The sequence below is a fragment of the Suncus etruscus genome, chromosome 6, assembly GCF_024139225.1.
Source record: "Suncus etruscus isolate mSunEtr1 chromosome 6, mSunEtr1.pri.cur, whole genome shotgun sequence".
In the NCBI taxonomy this organism is placed as follows: domain Eukaryota; kingdom Metazoa; phylum Chordata; class Mammalia; order Eulipotyphla; family Soricidae; genus Suncus; species Suncus etruscus.
This window is the reverse complement of record NC_064853.1, coordinates 104,508,191-104,528,944: the sequence shown is the minus strand read 5'-3', so window position 1 is coordinate 104,528,944 and position 20,754 is coordinate 104,508,191. Positions and strand designations below refer to the sequence as shown.

At 42.9% G+C, this 20,754-nt stretch overlaps 1 protein-coding gene across 1 annotated transcript in view; it reads right to left on the bottom strand.

Moving 5' to 3' along the window:
- Window positions 1–473: 473 nt before the first annotated feature.
- Window positions 474–20,754, bottom strand: part of PIGX (phosphatidylinositol glycan anchor biosynthesis class X) — a 27,791-nt gene continuing 7,510 nt past the window's right edge. The window contains exons 5-8 of the mRNA XM_049775620.1: window positions 13,851–13,992; window positions 4,895–5,108; window positions 3,422–3,522; window positions 474–632 (exon numbers count right to left, since the gene is read on the bottom strand). Of these exons, the coding sequence (XP_049631577.1) occupies window positions 489–632; window positions 3,422–3,522; window positions 4,895–5,108; window positions 13,851–13,992 (601 nt within the window). The 3' untranslated portion in view covers window positions 474–488. The remainder of the gene's footprint in view (window positions 633–3,421; window positions 3,523–4,894; window positions 5,109–13,850; window positions 13,993–20,754) is intronic.

Sequence of the window (20,754 nt, the reverse complement as noted above, 5' to 3'; positions counted from 1 at the left end):
ACTTTTTAAATGGGATCTAACAGAAAAAGAACTCATTTTCCTAGCCCAAGTGAAAATAGTAAGTCACTTCTCACAAAACAAACATTAGTAGAATTAAACATCCTCTATTGGCCCTAACATTTAAGGAATCAAAGGCCTACCCAGCATTAAATTTTGGAAATCTGTTCAGAATGACCCAGAATTTCCTAAGAAAACACATTTTTGCCAAAAATAACAAAAGAAATGACATAATTGCATCATTCTCTAGTCGTTAATGGGTAGGTCTTATTTTAAGTGCAAACATTTTTTTTTTTTTTTTTGGTTTTTGGGCCATACCCGGCAGTGCTCAGGGGTTACTCCTGACTGTCTGCTCAGACAGAAATAGCTCCTGGCAGGCACGGGGGATCATATGGGACACCGGGATTCAAACCAACCACCTTAGGTCCTGGATTGGCTGCTTGCAAGGCAAACACCACTGTGCTATCTCTCCGGGCCCAAGTGCAAACATTTTATAGGGAAAAATCTCCATATTTGAAAACAGCCATAAGGATCAAAGAAGAACACAGGATGGTAACAAGCAGAGTCACGGAGTAGACTAAGGAAGTATGTACAGTCAGGCCTACTGGAACCTGTACAGCCACGTTCTTATAGACCTAGAGAGAGAGGAACAGAAAAACAAGAACTTAAAATGCATATCCCATGCAAGATAACTATTTCTTCAACTTTTTTTCCTTTGAACATCTTTTAGTTAATAAAACATCATATGTGGATTAAGGTATTGTTTGAGTAACTGTTAGAATAATTCTTTTGGATTCACTATTTCATCTAATTCCCAGAATTACTCAAGTCTCACAATATTCTCAAGTCCTAGAATTAAATTCTCATTAAATTCTGACATTTTTTCAGAGTATTTTTTTTTGGGGGGGCTACCCCCAGTGACGCTCAGGGGTTATCCTGGTTATACACTCAGAAATCACTCCTGACTTGGGGGATCATATGGGACACTGGGGGTCGAACCCCTCTTTTAAAACAAAAATTCCTGGGGGGTTGCCGAGAATAGTATAGCATGTAAGGCACTTGGTTTTTTTTTTTTTTTTTTTTGGTTTTTGGGCCACACCCGGCAGTGCTCAGGGGTTACTTCTGGCTGTCTGTTCAGACAGAAATAGCTCCTGGCAGGCACAGGGGACCATATGGGACACTGGGATTCGAACCAACCACCTTTGGTCCTGGATTGGCTGCTTGCAAGGCAAACACCGCTGTGCTATCTCTTCGGGCCCATTTTGTTGTTTCTTTACCCAAATAGCTTTTAATTTTTTTTCAAAGGCCAGAGAGAGAACACAGAGGTTAGGGCCCTTACCTTGCAAAGGTTTTAAGCCTTGGTCAGCAACATACAAGACAAGTGCCTTGTGGCTGGGCGGTGGCGCGCTAGAGGCCTTGGACGGACCGCGGTTCGATCCCCTGGCATCCCAGATGGTCCCCCAAGCCAGGAGCGACTTCTGAGCGCATAGCCAGGAGTAACCCATGAGTGTCACCAGGTGTGGCCCAAAAAACAAACAACAAAACAAAACAAAACAAAACAAAAAAACAAAAAACCAAGTGCCTTACATGCTATACTATTCTCGGCAAACCCCCAGGAATTTTTGTTTTAAAAGAGAGAGACGAAGGAGATAGAATAAAGGGCTACAGCACATGCTTTGTACATTGGAACCCCATGTTACCCCCAGCATCCACCCTGGAATGGTTCATAAAACAAAATCTTTAAAAAAAAAATGGGGGCCAGAGCAGTGGCACAAGTGGTAGGGCATTTGCCTTGCATGCACTAACCTAGGACGGACCGTGGCTAGATCCCTGGCGTCCCATATGGTAAGGCAAATGTTTTACAGCGGTTTGTTTTTTTGGGCTACACCTTGTGACGCTCAGGGGTTACTCCTAGCTATGCACTTAGAAATCGTTCAGGGCTTAAGGGACCATATAGGATGTCAGGGATCGAACCATGGTCCATCCTAGGTTAGCTCGTGCAAGGCAAACACCCTACTGCCTGTGCCACTACTTCGGCCCCTGAATAAAGATATTCTTGATGAACCAAACCAAACTGACATGCCACTGTTTTTCTTTACTGTCCCATACCTTTATAAAGTATATTAGCTTTACTTACACAATGGAACAAGGAGGCATGGGCTTATGAGAATAACCCTGAATCTCCAGCAGCATCTAAATTGATTCTTTGACTTTATACAAATGAGGAATCACTGGGGGCAGAGTGATAGCACAGCGGGTAGGGTGTTTGCCTTGCACGCTGCCAACCTGGGTTCAATCTCCAGTATCCATATGGTCCCTGAGCCTGCCAGGAATGATTTCTGAGAGCAGAGCCAGGAGTAACCCCTGAATGTCACCAGGTGTGGCCCTGAAACAAAAAAACCAAATAAACCAAAAAAAAGGGGACCTGGGCAGGAGCGATAGCACAGCAGTAGGGCATTTACCTTGCACGCAGACAACCCGGGACATACCTGGGTTTGATCTCTGGCATCCCATATGGTCCCCTGAGCCTGACAGAGTGATTTCTTTTTTTTTTCTTTTTGGTTTTTGGGTCACACCTGCAGTGCTCAATGGCGGAATTCGAACCACTGTCCTGCAAGCAAGCCAAATGCCTTACTGCCATGCTATCTCTCCAGCCCCCAGAGTGATTTTTGAGTACAGAGCCAAGAGTAACCTCTGAGCTCTGCCAGGTGGGACCCAAAAACAAAACGAAACAAAAAAATTAACACCCACTACTGCCATAAGTAGCAAAGATATATTTAAAAAAAATATTAATAGCTTTCTACAGCAGAATACTGTAGGGGATATAAGATACTTTTTTGTTTTGCTTTGGTTTGGTTTTTTGGGTCACACCTGGCAGCGCTCAGGGGTTACTACTGGTTTTAAACTCAGTAATCGCTCCTGGCAGACTCAGGGGACCATATGGGATGGCAGAATTCAAACCACTGTCTTTTTGCATACAAGGCAAATGCCCAACCTCCGTGCCATCTCTCTGGCCCCTAAGATGCTAATTCTTTTTTTTTTTTTTTTTTTTTTTTTTGGTTTTTGGGTCACACCCGGCAACACTCAGGGGTCACTCCTGGCTCCACACTCAGAAATCGCACCTGGCAGGCTCAGGAAACCATATGGGATTCCGGGATTCGAACCGATGACCTTCTGCATGAAAGGCAAACGCCTTACCTCCATGCTATCTCTCCGACCCAGACGTTAATTCTTATACAGCATAGGAGTAGGGCATTTGCCTATTCAATTCCTAACATCCCATAAGGTCCCCCACGCCTGGCAAGAGTGATTTCTGAGCACAGAGACAGGAATAACTGAGCGCCAAAGGATGTGGCCTCAAAACAAATACAAACAAAAGATGCTAATTCCTGAAATGCCAAAGCAACATAAAATATTAGCTTACTGATTTATATTTCATATTGTTCCACAGGCAGATATCCTTACTCTTCAAAGCACAAGGAAGTGCTACTTTTGACTGACCCCAGCATTTCAAAATTGGAAGTTCTGAGAAAAGAAGGTAGAACATCATCAAAAAACCTGAATCTGGACTAGAATTCAGATCAGTCTTTATATTGGTGCACGTGAATTTGAGGATTTTGATATAACTTGGACTCATTTGTCACATGCTGCTTTGCTTTAGTAGTTGATTCAAAGTGAGTGACTAAGACAATACAAAATGATAGACTCTCTTTAACAAATTCCACCAGGACATTAGGACACTTAAAAGGTAATCTTGGGGGGCCGGGCGGTGGCGCTAGAGGTAAGGTGCCAGCCTTGCCTACACTAGCCTTGGACGGACCTGTTTCGATCCCCCGGTGTCCCATATGGTCCCCCAAGCCAGGAGCAACTTCTGAGCGCATAGCCAGGAGTAACCCCTGAGCGTTACCGGGTGTGGCCCAAAAACAAAACAAAACAAAACAAAACAAAAACAAACAAAAAAAAAAGGTAATCTTGCACAATGCTGATCCGGGTTTGATCCCTGGCATCGTATATGGTCCCCTGAGCACTACCATGAGTGATTTCTGAGCACCGAGCAAGGAGTAACCCGAGTGCCAACGGATGTGGCTTCCCCCCCCAAAACAGTAATCATCTAAAATGTAACATATAGGACCAGAGTAACAGTACTTCAGGGGTAAGGCTTTGCATGTAGCCAACCTGAATTTGTTCCCAGGCAACCCATATGGTTCCCTGTGCTAGTCCTGAGCACTGCTGGGTGTGACCTTTCCCAAAAAAGTCAAGAATGGGGCAGAGAGATAGCATGGAGATGGGGTGTTTGCCTTGCATGCAGAAGGACAATGGTTCGAATCCTGATATCCCATATGGTCCCCTGAGCCTGCCAGGAGTGATTTCTGAGCACAGAGCCAGGAGTAATCCCTGAGCGCTGCTGGGTGTGATCCAAAAACGAGAAAAAAAAAAAAGTCAAGAAAGTAAATCATTCTTTTTTTTCAGGGGGTGAGTCACACCCAGTGGTGCTAAGGGTTTACACCTAGTTCTGGACTCAGAGATCACTATTGGCTATACTCAAAGGACAATATGGAATACCAAGGATCAAACCCAGGTCAGCATTATACAAGGTAAACACTCGAACTGCTGTACTACTGCTCCAGCCTTGGGGTAGTACATTATTCTTAGAGGAAAGGCGGTGGATATGATTGGAACAGGACACCTGAAATTGTAGTTGGGATAACTGACGTTCTATTTGCAATAGTTACAAGGATATCTGCATCGTAATAGTTTATATACTAGTGAAATGTTTCTCTAGCTTTGCTTATTTTAAACCAGAAAGTTAAAAGAACAGAAAAAAATATATACAAGCTTTTGACTTGTCCAATTTTTTTATTTTCAAACCTCAGAAAAGACTTGCAACAACCCTTACCTTGGTCACAATATATCAATAAATCAGGATTATTGACCACAACGAAGGTTTCTCCATCCTTACTATGAGGCCGATGGTAGCGGTAGTGCACTGGTATCAAAGCTTGGAAACAATCAATGCACTGTGAATCTTCTTTGGCATAAATGAGGACTTCAGATTCTTTGGATAAATAACTGGGAGCTTCTATATTAAAATCTTTTGAAGTCATCACTGCCTGTCAAACAGGAAATAAATATTAATCCAAGAAAAGGAATTAATGAAGGATATTTTCATTACTTTTTGTCTTTTCTTTAGTTAGTTCTGATCACACACAGAAGTTGCAGTCCTGAGGGGCTATTCGCTGTTCCATGCTCAGTGGTTGTTCCCAGCAGTGCTCAGGGACAAAATAGTCCTGAGACAGAATGGGCCAGAGCTCACTGAACTCTCCAGTCTCTCCACCCTCAATTTCAAGCAGGAAGTACAAAATTATTGCCCTTTAAAAATAAGTGTTTTTTTTTTTTTTTTTTTTTGGCCACACCCGGCGGTGCTCAGGGGTTACTCCTGGCTATTTGCTCAGAAATAGTTCCTGGCAGGCACGGGGGACCATATGGACACCGGGATTCGAACCAACCACCTTTGGTCCTGGATCGGCTGCTTGCAAGGCAAATGCCGCTGTGCTATCTCTCCAGGCCCTAAAAGTAAGTGTTTTTACTAAGAGGAAACTACCCTCTAGGAGCCAAATTTTCTCATATTAATAAAAATTCTATCTACAGAATTTCCATGTCTATTCAGATGATGTGACAAAATAGTACTAGTTATGGCAAAAATGGTTAACATATCACCAAAGTGATAGTATAGCGAGTAGGGCATTGTGCCTTCCTTGCACACAGCCAACTCAGACCAAGCCAAGTTCGATACCCGGCATCATATGTAGTCCACAGAGCCTGTCAGGCATGACTTTTGAGCATAAAGCCAGGAGTAACTCCTGAGCACTACTGGGTGTGACCCTAAAACCAAAATAAATAAATTAATTAACACTTTATTTATTGAATTAAAAAAGGACCGCTATCATTTTGGTAACTTCCTGTTCTTAGAGGAGCAAGTCAAATGACAGGAAGACGAAGCATGATGGTCAGGAAGTCAATGCAAAGGTTAGCACTCCAAAGATCAGGAAAACTGATAATTATTTAAATAGAGATACCGTAAAGTACACCCGACAGTACTCAGGGCTTCCTCCTAGCTTAACACTTCACTCCTAGTCAGGGGCAAAGGAGCCAGAGACTAAACCTGAGTTGGCTGTATGCCAGGCAAGTGTCTTACCCCTGTTCTATCTCTCTTGCCGTTAAAAAACATAAAAAAGCAAATATGGGGGGCTGGAGAGATAGCATGGAGGTAACGCGTTTGCCTTTCATGCAGAAGGTCATTGGTTCAAATCCCAGCATCCCATATGGTCCCCTGTGCCTGCCAGGAGCAATTTTTGAGCATGGAGCCAGGAGTTTCCCCTGAGCACTGCCGGGTGTGATCCAAAACCACACACACACACACACACACACACACACACACACACACACACACACACAGCAAACTAGGAACTATGGAACTAGGGAGACAGCTCAAATATTTGGAGTCCCAGATTTGATACCCCAGCACCACAAGTTCCCCTCCCAAGAGCAGCTGTTCTGGCTTAACAACAAACAAACAAAAAATCAAACACAGCAGGGCCAGAGAGATAGCAAGGAGATAGGGCATTTGCCTTGCATGCAGAAGGATGGTGGTTTGAATCCCGGCATCCCATATGGTCCCCTGAGCCTGCCAGGAGCGATTTCTGAGCGTGGAGCCAGGAGTAGCCCCTGAGTGCTTCTGGGTGTGATCCAAAAACAAACAAACAAAAATATCAAACACATGATTACTAATTATGTGTATTATTATTACTAAATTACATAATATATTACTAAATTATGTGCATATATTATATATCTGTATATATACATTTATGCTTAGATACATGTATATAGACATGCACAAAAATAAGACATGTAGAGAGGAATTCTATGTATGAGTTTATTATTTTTATAAAAAATCTTTACTTAAGCACTATGATTACAAGCATGATTGTAGTTGGTTTTCAGTCATAAATAGAACACTTCCTTCACCAGTGTGTATGACTAACACACACACACAATTATATACATATAATCTGTGTGTATAAATGATCTCTCTAGACTACGCAAAGCTGTATTTCAAAGAAAAAAATATTATTAGAGGCTGGAGAGATAGTTGAATGGGTAATGGTTTTGCCTTGCATGTGGATGACCTGGGTTCAACCTCATATGGTCCTCTGAGCACTTCCAAGAATGATCCTTGGTGCCAGAGTGGTAGCACAGTGGTAGGGTGTTTGTCTTGCATGCGGCTGACCCAGGACGAACTCGGGTTTCATCCTCGGCATCCCATATGGTCCCCAAGCCAGGAGTGAATTCTGAGTGCAGAGCCAGGAGTAACCCGAGTGCCATGGGGTGTGAAACCCGCCCCCCTACCCCCCCCCCCCAGCAAAGAATGATCCTTGAGCATAGCCAGGAGTGAAAACTAAGCACAGCTGGATGTAGCCCAAAAACAAGGAAGGAAGGGAGGGAGAGGGGAAGGGAGAGAAGAAAGAGGGGAGGGAAGGAGAGGAGAGGTACTGTATTAGCTTCTCTCCATTTCATCAGGAATCCTAATTATTTCTTTTTGTTTTGTTTTGTTTTTGGGCTACACCCAGCTGTGCTCAGGGGTTACTCCTGGCTATTTGCTCAGAAACAGCTCCTGGCAGGCACGGGGGACCATATGGGACGCTGGGATTCGAACCAACCACCTTAGGTCCTGGTCCTAGATGGGCTGCTTGCAAGGCAAACACCGCTGTGCTATCTCTCCAGCCCCGCATCCTAATTATTTGATAGTGAAACCAAATGTAGTTTTTTTTACAATGTTCCTTCTGTGTTAATCATGGAGTAATAGAATGTTAGATCATCTTATGAGTCAGAAGGAACCTGAAGTGATCAAATTAAATCACTATCCCATTGCAAATATTTGTCAAGCATATGGCTGGTGCCTGAAAACTTTTTAATGACTAGCAGGGAATGTATTACTTTGAGTCATCTCATTTTCTCTACTGTTAAAGGCAACCAAGCTTAGGGCAGAGCACATGACAAGTACGTGTGAGGTGCTGGGTTTTATTGCTGACTTTTGAGGGACCCTAGAGGAAAAAAAGAACAGATTTATTATTGATAGTATAAGGAAGGACAGTTGATGGTATTTACTTAGAACATCAAGTTTCTATTATTAAAAACAAATAACCTGGGCCCAGAGAGATAGCACAGCGGCGAATGCCTTGCAAGCAGCCGATCCAGGATCAAAGGTGGTTGGTTCGAATCCAGGTGTCCCGTATGGTCCCACGTGCCTGCCAGGAGCTATTTCTGAGCAGACAGCCAGGAGTAACCCCTGAGCACTGCCGGGTGTGGCCCAAAAACCAAACCAAACCAAACCAAACCAAAAGAAATAACCTTTAACAGTAGATAAAATGAGATGACTCAGAGTAATACATTCCCTTCTAAAGAAATTAAGCCATGAAATTATGCCATAATATTAATATTCACCAGGCCTTTCAGGGCCACTTTAAAAATATAGAATTTCAGGGCCCAGAGCCATAGTATAACAGGTAGGGCTTTGCCATGTATACAGCCAACTCAACATCTCATGTGGTTGCCTGAGCCCACCAGGAGTGATGACTGAGCATAGAGGCAGGAGTAAACCTCTGAGCACCACCAGGTGTGACCCAAAAACAAAAACAAACTAACAAAAAATTTCAGTAGCTGGAGAAATAGTAGAGAGTAGGACACTTGCTTGGCATGTAGCTGACCTGGGTTTGCTTCTTGGCATCCCTTATGGTCCCCAGATTACTGCCAGAAGTAATTCCTGAGTATAGACCCAGGAGTAATCCCTTTGTATGACAAGGTGTAGCCCCCAAACTAAAGATTATTTTCAAATCAGGTCTTAGTCTTAACTGGCCCCAGTTTGATCCCTGTACTATATGGTCCCCCCATAAATACCACCAAGAGTATACCACCCGGGACATAACTAAGTCACTGAATAAGGCACCACCTTTACCAGAGAAACATCCCTCATGATACTAAAAGTACCTTTGAATAACTTAATCTCAAAATCTCCTGGCAAAGGAAATAACTTAAAGAGATAGGAAATGTGCCTCCTACATGGAAGAGCCCAAATTCAATCCCCAGAGTCAGCTAATGATTCCCTGATGGTCTCTAGCACCACAGGATCAGAATGGTATGGCAAAGCAGGCTAGAGCAATGAATTAACTGGTCTGTACCGCTTGGCAATATAATCACCAGGAGTGTTCCCTGGGGAGGGACTTTTTTTTTAATTGAAACAATTTGGGGTCGAAGCGATAGCAGTTATTTAGGATGTATGCCTTGCACGTGGCCGGCCTGGGTTCGATCCTTAACATCCTATATGGTCCCCCTAATCTGCTGAAATGATTCTGAGCACACAGCCAGTAGTAATGCCATAGCGATGCTGGGTATCCCTTTACAATGAAGAAAAATAAACAATTTAAAAATAAAAATTATGAGGGGCTGGAAAGATAGTACAACAGGAAGGATGTTTGCCTTGTATGCCAGACCCAGGTTCAATCCTGGCATCCCATATGGTCCCTCAGCACCACAAGAAATTCCTGAGCACAGAGCTAAGAGTTCTTCTGAGTGCCGCCGGGTATGGCACCACAGCGAACAAAAATGTATAGATTAATGAATAATAAAATTTATAAAACAATTTTTAAATGCTTGTTCTGGCTAAAGTTTTATCAGTTTCATCTCAAATAATTTCATTGCAATGATTTTCCCCTTTTGCATTTCCACTTTCTAATTTCATATTTGTTCCCCATAACCTTTATTATATCCATTCTTCTACTTTAGTTGAGTACTTTTTCTTTTTTTAGTTTTTTTCCATAATAACTTTATTTAATTATTAAATTTATTTACAAACATGTTTGTAGTTGGGTTTCAGTTATAAAAAAGAATGCCCCCCCATTCACCAATGCAACCTTCCCACCACCAATGCCTCCATCTCCCTATCCTCCCTGCCTGTATTAAAGAGAAGCATTATATTTCGCTCACATACTACCATTGTCATGATAGTTGCTAGTGTAATTATTTCTCTAACTGCACATACCACTCTTTGTGGTTAGCTTCATATCGTGAGTTGGTCCTTCCAGACCTCATCTCTATTGTCTCTGGGTATTATTACAATGTCTTTTCTTTTTCTTTATTTTTTTTTTTAGTGCCAGATCCACAGCGCTCAGGAGTTAACTCCTGGCTCTGTGCTCAGAAATCGCTCCTGGCAGGCCCGGGAACCACATGGGATGCCGGGAATTGAACCCAGCTGTCTGCAGCTGGCAAGACAAACATCCTGCCTCTGTGCTATCGCTCCAGCCCAATCTTTTATTTTTCTTAAATTCCATAGATGAGTGAGACTAATCTGTGTCTATCTCTCGCCCCCTGACTTATTTATTTTTCTTATTATTTTTATTTATTTATTTATTTATTTATTTATTTATTTTGTTTTTTTGGGCCACACCTGGTGGTGCTCAGGGGTTACTCCTGGCTGTCTGCTCAGAAATAGCTCCTGGCAGGCACGGGGGACCATATGGGACACTGGGATTCGAACCAACCACCTTTTGGTCCTGGATCGGCTGCTTGTAAGGCAAACGCCACTGTGCTATCTCTCCAGGCCCCTCTTTTTAATTTATTTAAAGAAAATGTATAACATTGTTGACATATCCCTTTAACTTATTTCACTTAGCATAATAGTTTCCATGTCCATTCATGTATAGCAAAATTTCATGACTTCATTATTCCTGATGGCTGCAAAGTATTCCATTGTGTGTTATACCACAGTTTCTTGAGCCACTGATCTATAGTTGGGCATCTGGGTTGTTTCCAGATTCTGACTATTGTAAATAGTGCTGCAATGAATATAGGTATGCAGAAGGCATCTTTGAATTGTATTTTTGTGTGCCTAGGGCATATCCCTAGGATAGGTATAGCTGGATTATATGGGAGGTCAGTTTCCAGTTGTTTGCAGAATCTCCATACTATTTTCCATAAAGGCTGGACTAGATGGCATTCCCATCAGTAGTGAATGAGAGTTCCTTTCTTGCCAGGGCATACCTAAACTTTTAGGGGGGTTCGGCCTACCAGATGTATCCTCAGATTTTCCTGGTAGGTAGAACTAATTTAACCCTCATGAGGTTCCTCAAAAGGCCCGCTGTGGATGCCTTTTTCCCCTGCGTGGATGGTTGAGGAAGAGATGCCTGACATTACATTTTAGCCAGTATTTGACTATCTCTCCTTTGTATTTATCAGGCAAAATAATGGCCTCTATCAAATAATTTGGCTCAGAAATTCCAGCACCAGTTTATTTGAGAACCCATTTTCTGGATAATAGCCAGTCCTAAAAGCAAAGACAATACTTTTTCTCTCTTTTTCAAATATGTCCTTGCAGCTGCATTTTCTGGTAATCAAGGGTGTAACCAGAATGTAGATCCTGGCTATTGACTATTGACCCTCCTTTAGAAATAGGGAAACTCATTTTTGGGGATTTGGCTCCTCCCTTTACTTAACCTCTAAAACAATAGAGTCCAATCCAGGAAAGATCAAGTTCCTAGATATTTTCTACTCCCTCCTAATCCTAATTTTGCATTTAAAGTAAGCTTGCAAAGAGTTGCCTTGAGTTGTAACCTTTTCCTTTGTAACCTAGAATCTTTACAGTCACACCCATAGCCTAGGTATTATTACTGTTGTACTATGCTTTGTGATTATAATTATTCTTTTTTTTTTTTTTTGGTTTTGGAGCCACACCCGGTGGTGCTCAGGGGTTACTCCTTATAATTATTCTTTACCTCTGACTCAAAAAATTAAACTTGTCACACTCCTGCCAGAAAAACATGTTGACCCTACATTCTCTGTGTGTGGTTTCATTATTTTATATTTCATATTTCACCGTCCGTGCAACCCACTCTCCCTAAAGTGGATTCACCAAAACCTCACTGATGGCTGTAGGACAGAAGCTGCCTACAGCACTTTCTCCCCACATTTCTGCCAGCAGTTTTTTTTGTTTGTTTGTTTGTTTTGTTTTCGGGTCACACCCGGTGGCTGCATTCAGGGGTTACTCCTAGCTCTGTGCTCAGAAATTGATCCTGGGGCTGGAGAGATAGCATGGTGGTAGACGTTTGCCTTGCATGTAGAAGGACGGTGGTTGAATCCCAGCATCCCATATGGTCCCCTGAGCCTGTCAGGAGTGATTTCTGAGCATAGAGCCAGGAGTAACCCCTGAGCCCTGCCAGGTATGACCCAAAAACCAAAAAAAAAAAAAAAAAAGAAGATAACTGGGCCGGAGAGATAGCATGGAGGTAAGGCATTTGCCTTGCATAGAGGACAGTGGTTCGAATCCCAGGATCCCATATGGTCCCCTGTGCCGGACAGGAGCGATTTCTGAGTGTAGAGCCAGGAGTAACCCCTGAGCACTGCTGGGTGTGACACAAAAACAAAAAACGAAAAATAAAAAAAGGAAAATAACCAAGGGGCCTGAGTGTAGCATGAGACATAAGGTGGCTGGTCCGATAGCAGTGGTTTATCAGAACTTATTAACGTTAGTATCACAAAAGTTGGTATATAACACCCCCCCCCCCCCCACACTGCTCAATTTGACTGGCTAAAAAAAGATAGAAAAAAAAAAAAAAAAGAGAGACATATGGTGTCTGCCTTACGCACACTAACCTAGGATGGACTGCAGTTTGATCCTTCGGCATCCCATATGGTCCCCCAAGAGCACATAGCCAAGAATAACCCCTAAGCATCACCAGGTGTGGCTAAAAAAAAAAACAAACAATACCAAATAAATATTTTCTTCCCATATCGAAATTATTCTGATGCTAGTGCCTAATATTTTCTGTTTTTTGTCTTTTTTTTTTTGGTTTTTGGGTCACACCTGGCAGCACTCAGGGGTTCCTCCTGGTTCTATGGTCAGGAATCGCTCCTGGCAGGCTCGAGGGACCAAAAGGGATTCTGGGATTTGAACCCATTCTGGGATTCGAACCATTGCATGCAAGGCAAACGCTCTACCTCCATGCTAAGTCTCCGGCCCCAGTGCCTAGTATTTTCAATTTTACAAAATTACTATTGAAGAATTACTTTAGGGGCCAGAGAGACAACACAGCAATAGGGAGTTTGCCTTGCACGCAGCTGACTCAGGACAAAGATTGGTTCTAATGCCGGCATCCCATATGGTCCCCCGTGCCTGCCAGGAGCAACCCCTGAGTGCCCCCTCCCCCATAAAGAATTACTTTAGTAATCACTCATTTCTCAAAGCATATATAATTTTCTTAGTTATTATACTATAAATAATCCTACCAAAAACCACTAAAGAAGCTCAGTTTAATTAGCTTATTCCTACCATGATGACAGTCATCACTCACTTCTTAGAAGTTCCTACCTAGAGCCAGAAAGAGAGCTGAAAAGTGTGAGCAGGGGGCCAGAGAGATAGCATGGATATAAGGCGTTTGCCTTTCATGCAGAAAGTCTGTGGTTCGAATCCCGGCATCCCATATGGTCCCCCGTGCCTGCCAGGAGCGATTTCTGAGCATAGAGCCAGGAGGAACCCCTGAGCACTGCTGGGTGTGACCCAAAAACCAAAAAAAAAAAAAAAAGTGTGAGCACATGCTTCACATACAAAAGAGCAAGGTTTAATCCCTGGCACCACATGGCCCCAGGGACCAACAGGAGTGACTTCCACCCCATCCAAATGCTACATTATATGCTTTGAAAAAATAAATAGAAAAATCACTGCAGTGTGAGCTATTTTTGCCTCATAACAAAATAACCCTAAAACCATTTTTCTCCAAATAAAAATGCTCTGGTTGTCGTACCTGTGTTATGTTTTTTTCTTGTAATGAAGCCAACTCATATGGATCCACAAGAAGTCCTTTCGGAATGTGCTGTTTAATTAAAATTTGGCAGGTCTCTAAGGTACCAATGCTTTCTCCAAACTTCACTTTTACTGAAAGGTCTCTGTAAGACAAACAGATTTCAAGTAAACCTCTTTTTTCTTTTTCTTTTTTTTTTTTTGGTTTTTGGGCCACACCCGGTAACGCTCAGGGGTTACTCCTGGCTATGTGCTCAGAAGTTGCTCCTGGCTTGGGGGCCCATATGGGACACCGGGGGATTGAACCTCGGTCCGTCCAAGGCTAGCGCAGGCAAGGAAGGCACCTTACCTTTAGCGCCACGGCACGGCCCCTTAAACCTCTTTTTTCAACTATTAAATGGAGGGGCTGGAGAGATAGTATAGAGGTAAGGCGTTTGCCTTGCATGCAGAAGGATGGTGGTTCGAATCCCGGCATCCCATATCATCCCATATGGTCCCCCATGCCTGCCAGGGGCAATTTCTGAGCATAAAGCCAAGAGTAACCCCTGAGTGCTTCCGGGTGTGACCCAAAATTCAAAAACAAACACAATTGTTAAATGGGATAGTCATGACATTCATTCAAATTAGTGAGAAAACAGGGGCCGGAGCAATGCCACAGCAGGTCTGCCTTACATGTGACCAACCTAGGTTCAGTCCCTGGAATCCCATATAGTCCCCCAAGCCTGCCAGGAGTGATTTCTGAGCACAGAGCCAAGAGAAGCCCAAGTGCCACTGGGTGTGGCCCAAAACAACAAACAAAAAAAGAAAGAAAAGAAAAACAAATTAGTTGAAAACTATATTTCTTTTTTGTTTTGTTTTTGTTTTTGTTTTTGGGTCACACCCGGCGGTGCTCAGAGGTTACTCCTGGCTGTCTGCTCAGAAATAGCTCCTGGCAGGCACAGGGGACCATATGGGACACCGGGATTCGAACCAACCACCTTTGGTCCTGGATCGGCTGCTTGCAAGGCAAATACCGCTGTGCTATCTCTCCGGGCCCTTCTTTTTTTTGTTTTTAAACATTTATTTATTTAGGCTTTTGGGTCACACCTGGCAGTGCTTAGGGGTCACTCCTGCCTCTGTGGGATGCCAGGAATCGAACCCATCCTGGGTCAGTCATGTGCAAGGCCCTACCGCTGCACTATTGCTCCGGCCCCTGGAAAACTATTTCAATTCAGTTTTTTAAAACATTATAAAGTAATTTACAAATAAGAATCACCTATTAGGGCCCGGAGAGATAGCACAGCGGCATTTGCCTTGCAAGCAGCCGATGCAGGACCAAAGGTGGTTGGTTCGAATCCCGGTGTCCCATATGGTCCCCCGTGCCTGCCAGGAGCTATTTCTGAGCAAACAGCCAGGAGAAACCCCTGAGCACCGCCGGGTGTGGCCCCCCTCCCCCCAAAAAAGAATCACCTATTAGATCTTTCATACCTGCATAAAACACACACACACACACATATTTTATTTTTGGTTTTTTGGGCCACACCTGTTTGATGCTCAGGGGTTACTCCTGGCTAAGCACTCAGAAATTGCCCCTGACTTGGGGGGACCATATGGGATGCCGGAGGTTCGAACCGCGGTCCTTCCTTGGCTAGCGCTTGTAAGGGAGACACCTTACCTCTAGCGCCACCTCGCCGGCCCCAAGACATATATTATTAATGTGAAAATAAAGATCTAAGAAGCAGAACTAAGAATGGACACATACACATTTTCAGTTAAGGTGTCAATATAATTTGGTGTGGGGGGGGGAAAGGTTAATCTTTCCAACCAAAGGAATTAAAAAATCATAAATAGAAAAAAGTGAATTTTGGAGACTAGAGAGATGATACAGGTGTTAAAGTACTTGCCTTACACTCCTGTCACCTCTAGTCCAAATCCCCGGTGCCCAATCACAGAGAAGCAGCACATCTGAGCACAGCCAGGAAGAACCCCTGAGCACCACAACATCTGACTCCAAAGACAAACAAAAAATGAACCTCTAGCCTAGCTCTGTGTAGGAACTGATCTGAAATAAATTATACACCTAAATGTAGAACTGTCTTAACTTTTTGTCTGGTATATTTGAACCAAGGATAAGAAAGAAGAGCCAAAGCAAGGTGGCTTTGCTTAAGGGAATTGAAAAATGTCAGACTGGGGTCACTTGGAGGCATTTGTTGCTATTAAGGTAAACATGAGTAAGATACAATTTCATGAAGATTGGCAAGAAAACAATCAGGGAAATGAGAGAAGAAAATAATCTAAGAGTTTATATAGGTTTAGGAAATGGGTACACTTCAACCAAAGCAGAGACCAATAACAAAGAGCCACAGTAACCAAATTAGCCTTGTTGAAGTGAGAGCAATTTTAATTTTAGACTTATACAAAATCAGGTAGAAAGAAAAGAATGGGGGGGCCAGGAAGGTGGCGCTAGAGGTAAGGTGTCTGCCTTGCAAGCGCTAGCGTAGGACGGACCGCGGTTCGATCCCCCGGTGTCCCATATGGTCCCCCCAAGCCAGGGCGATTTCTGAGCGAATAGCCAGGAGTAATCCCTGAGCGTCAAACGGGTGTGGCCCAAAAACCAAAAAAAAAAAAAAAAAAAAAAAAAAGAAAAGAATGGGGGCCGGGCTGTGGCGCTAGAAGTAAGGTGCCTGCCTTGCCTGTGCTAGCCTTGGATGGACCGCGGTTCGATCCCCCGGTGTCCCATATGGCCCCCCAAGCCAGGAGCGACTTCTGAGCGCATAGCCAGGAGTAACCCCTGAGCATCACCGGGTGTGGCCCAAAAACCAAAACCAAAACCAAAACCAAAAAAAAAAAAAAAAAAAAGAAAAAAGAAAGAAAGAAAGAAAGAAAGAAAGAAAGAAAGAAAGAAAGAAAGAAAGAAAGAAAGAAAGAAAGAAAGAAAGAAAGAAAGAAAGAAAGAAAAGAATGATAAACAAGTACGTTAATTCTTGACAAAAACCCAATCACTTAAGGGGTGGGAGTGGTGGTACAAGTGGTAGGGCGTTTGCCTTGCATGAGCTGACCTAGGACTGACCAAGGTTTGATCCCCAGGCATCCCATATTGTCCACCAAGCCAGGAGCAATTTCTGAGCTCATAGCCAGGAGTAACCTCTAAGTGTCACTGGGTGTGGCCCAAAAACCAAAATACAAAACAAAAACAAAAACCTAATCACTTAAAAAGAACTAAATCCATACACTGACAAAAGTTCATTGCCATAACCTTCACATTGTTCAGTATATCCAATCAAAAGTTACTAACCAGGGACCCAGAGCTAGTACAGCAGTTAGGGCATTTACTCAGCAAACCAAGTTTCATCCCTGGCACCCCTATGTGGTCCCCTAAGCCCACAAAGAGTGATTCCTAAGCACAGAGCTAGGAATAAGCCCTGAAACAAAAACAACAAAAAAAGTGACTATGCCCCCCCAAAAAAGAGAAAACTGTGATGAATAACAAGGATAAAAAGCCCATTAACAGAAAGTATACATTAGCAGCTTCTAAACGATATATAGTCAGACAGTCCAGAGCAATAGCAAAGCAGTAGGGCATTTGTTTACACACAACCGACCCTGACAGACCTGGGCTCAATCCCAGGCACATTTGATCCCGAGCCTACAAGGAGCAATTCTGAGCACAGAGCCAGGAGTAACATCCGAGTGCTGCCAGATGTCAATGTCCCCACCCCCAATAAAAGCAACTATTGTCAAAACATTCATACAGTTAAGTGTTTTTAAAAAGGGGAGAAAGGGTAACCAGAGAACTAGTACAGATTTTAAGATTTTAAGCCTAAGGCTTAAAATACACAGTTCAAATCCTGGCCAGCAAGTTCCATCTGGTGTGGGCCCTAAACACAGTTGACCCAGGTATGGCCTCAGAGCACAAGGTGTTGCCCCCAAAACAAAATAAAACAAAGTAACTTCATCTTATTATAAGAATAAGGAAGATGGGGCCGGGAAGGTGGCGCTAGAGGTAAGGTGTCTGCCTTGCAAGCGCTAGCGTAGGACGGACCGCGGTTCAATCCCCCGGCGTCCCATATGGTCCCCCCAAGCCAGGGGCGATTTCTGAGTGCATAGCCAGGAATAACCCCTGAGCGTCAAAGGGGTGTGGCCCAAAAAAAACCAAAAAAAAAAAAAAAAAGAATAAGGAAGATGATAAATCCATCTTACTAAGTAGCCTTTCCTGGGTGGAATGGTAGAACAGGATATAGGACATTTGCCTTGCACACAGCTTGACTCAGTTTCAATCCCTTGCACCCCATATTGTCCCAAGCCCTTCCAGAAATGATCTCTCATCATCACTGGGTGTGGTAAAAAAATAATAATAATTTCCTTCAAACTTGAATTCTTCAACAGAAATAAAACAAGCCAGGGGCCAGAGACAGAGCATGGAGATAGGATGTTTGCCTTGCATGCAGAAGGCCGGTGGTTCAAATCCCAGCATCCCATATGATCCCCTGAGCCTGCCAAGAGCGATTTCTGAGTGTAGAGCGAGGAGTAACCCCTGAGCGCCACCAAGTGTGACCCCCCCAAAAAATCCAAAATAAACAAACAAATAAAAAATTAATGGAAGATAAGACTCCTGGAAATTTTACTAAAGTCTTAAAATCAAAGAATGTCTAAATAATTGGGGTGTACAAAGAAAAATATCATCAAGCAAATTAGAATATATGTTGAGCTAAATGAAAATAGAAAGAAGTCTAACAAAATTTGTAGGCCTGCTTAGAAGAAAACAGACTTAAATACAAAGTTATGTAGTCACCCAGCTATTCCCAGTCCTCATCAGAAGAGAATTTGATGACCCAGCAACATTCCCATCAACCAGAGAGTAATTATGCCTCAAATATTCTTCAAGTTCAGACTGCTCTCAACTGTACACTATAATAGTTAGAATCCATATAACCATTATTTTTTTCAGTTTTGCTAAGGTATTTAATAAACCATGAGATATATAATTATCTAGAAAATATTTAATTATCTACTATAATACACAGTATTAAAAAATAGATTTTTGTGAGATTATTTTGCCCAACTATAGGCTATAGAAAATAAAAATAAAAATAAAAAAGTTTTGATGTTTGGTAAACTGGCACTGCAAAAGATCAAATCAGGGCCTTACCCATGCAAAGATATGTGATCTACCACAGCCAAATCCCACCTAAATTAATTTAATAAAATGTGTTTTAGATTTAGAATATTTTCACTAATAATGATTTTGATTTTTATTTGTTTTTTTTTTTTTTTGGTTTTGGGACCACATCTGGTGATGCTCAGGGGTTGTTACTCCTGGCTACTGAGAAATCTCTCCTGGCTTGAGGAACCATATGGGACACCAGGGGGATTGAACCGCAGTCCATCCTAGGTTAGCACATGCAAGGCAACACCCTACCACTTGTGCCACTGCTTTGGCCCTTGAACTGTTTTTTGTTTTGTTTTGGGGCCTCACCCAGTGATGGTGGGGGGGGGACACAATATGGGATGCTGGGGATCAAACCCAGGTCAAATGCATGCGAGGTCAGATGCTGTACCCACCGTACTATCTCTCCAATCTCTTGAATTTGAAATAAAATTGTATATTTTGGGGTAGCCACATCTATCTATGTTCAGAGCATCTCCTGGCAGACCATATGGGTCTCTCAGGAGATCATATGGGTGCTGAGGACAGAATCTAGCTCAGGTGCAAGGCAAAGCCCTGTTCACTGTTCTATTGCCCCAGCTCCATCTCACCATTTTTTTTTTTTTTTTTTTTGGTTTTTGGGCCACACCCAGTAACGCTCAGGGGTTACTCCTGGCTATGTGCTCAGAAGTTGCTCCTGGCTTGGGGGACCATTTGGGACACCGGGGGATCGAACCGCGGTCCGTCCAAGGTTAGCGCAGGCAAGGCAGGCACCTTACCTTTAGCGCCACCGCCCAGCCCCCATCTCACCATTTTTGTTCAAAATTATTTTAAATACCGTATATACCTGAGTATGAGCCAACATGAGTAAAAGCCAACCTCCCCTAATTTTACCCTAAAAACTGGGAAAACTTAGTAACTCGAGTATAAGCCAAGATGAAAAATGCAGCAGCCATTGGTAAATTTCAAAAATAAAAATATATACCCAAAACAATTACAATACTTGAGGACTCAGTAGGTTAAATATTTTTCAATATTTATTGCTAAAGAAAAACTGTAAAGTAACAACAATAACTTTAAAATTTTAAATAAAGTACAGAAAACCATAGCTTAGCAGGTAATCAAACTAAATCACAAAAGTTAAAATCCTTCAAAATTGGATTCCTCTTCCTCATCATCTGAATGTCCGTCCAAACAGCTGTATCTGATGTGAGGGTATCAGCATAGACATTGTTATCATCACTGAGTTCATAGATATCATCATCACTGCTGTTGGCTCATATAAAGTACAGAATATTGTGGGTTAAATAGTTCAGTGGCTGGGGCCAGAGAGGTGGCACAAGTGGTAGGGTGTTTGCCTTGCATGCACTAACCTAGAATGAACCTGGGTTCGATCCTCTGGCATCCCATATGGTCCCCCAAGCCAGGAGTGATTTCTGAGTGCATAGCCAGGAGTAACCCCTAAGCATCACTGGGTGTGGCCCCCCCCCCAAAATATATGTAGTTCAGTGGCATACAGATCAGTTCAGCCGCCTACCTCTTCAGCCACAATTTATGGACTGAGCTGAAGCACCACCCCCTTCAGCAGACAGCAGAAGACGACTGGAGACTACGTGCATCTAGTTGGGTGCACCTGCACCGAATCAAATAACCTGTATGACTTGAGTATAAGCTGAGTTCAGGCTTTTTCGGCACAAATTTTGTGACAGAAAAACTCAGCTTATACATCAGTATATACAGTATCTTACTAGTTCAAAAAGATAAAGAAGAGGCTGGAGAGATA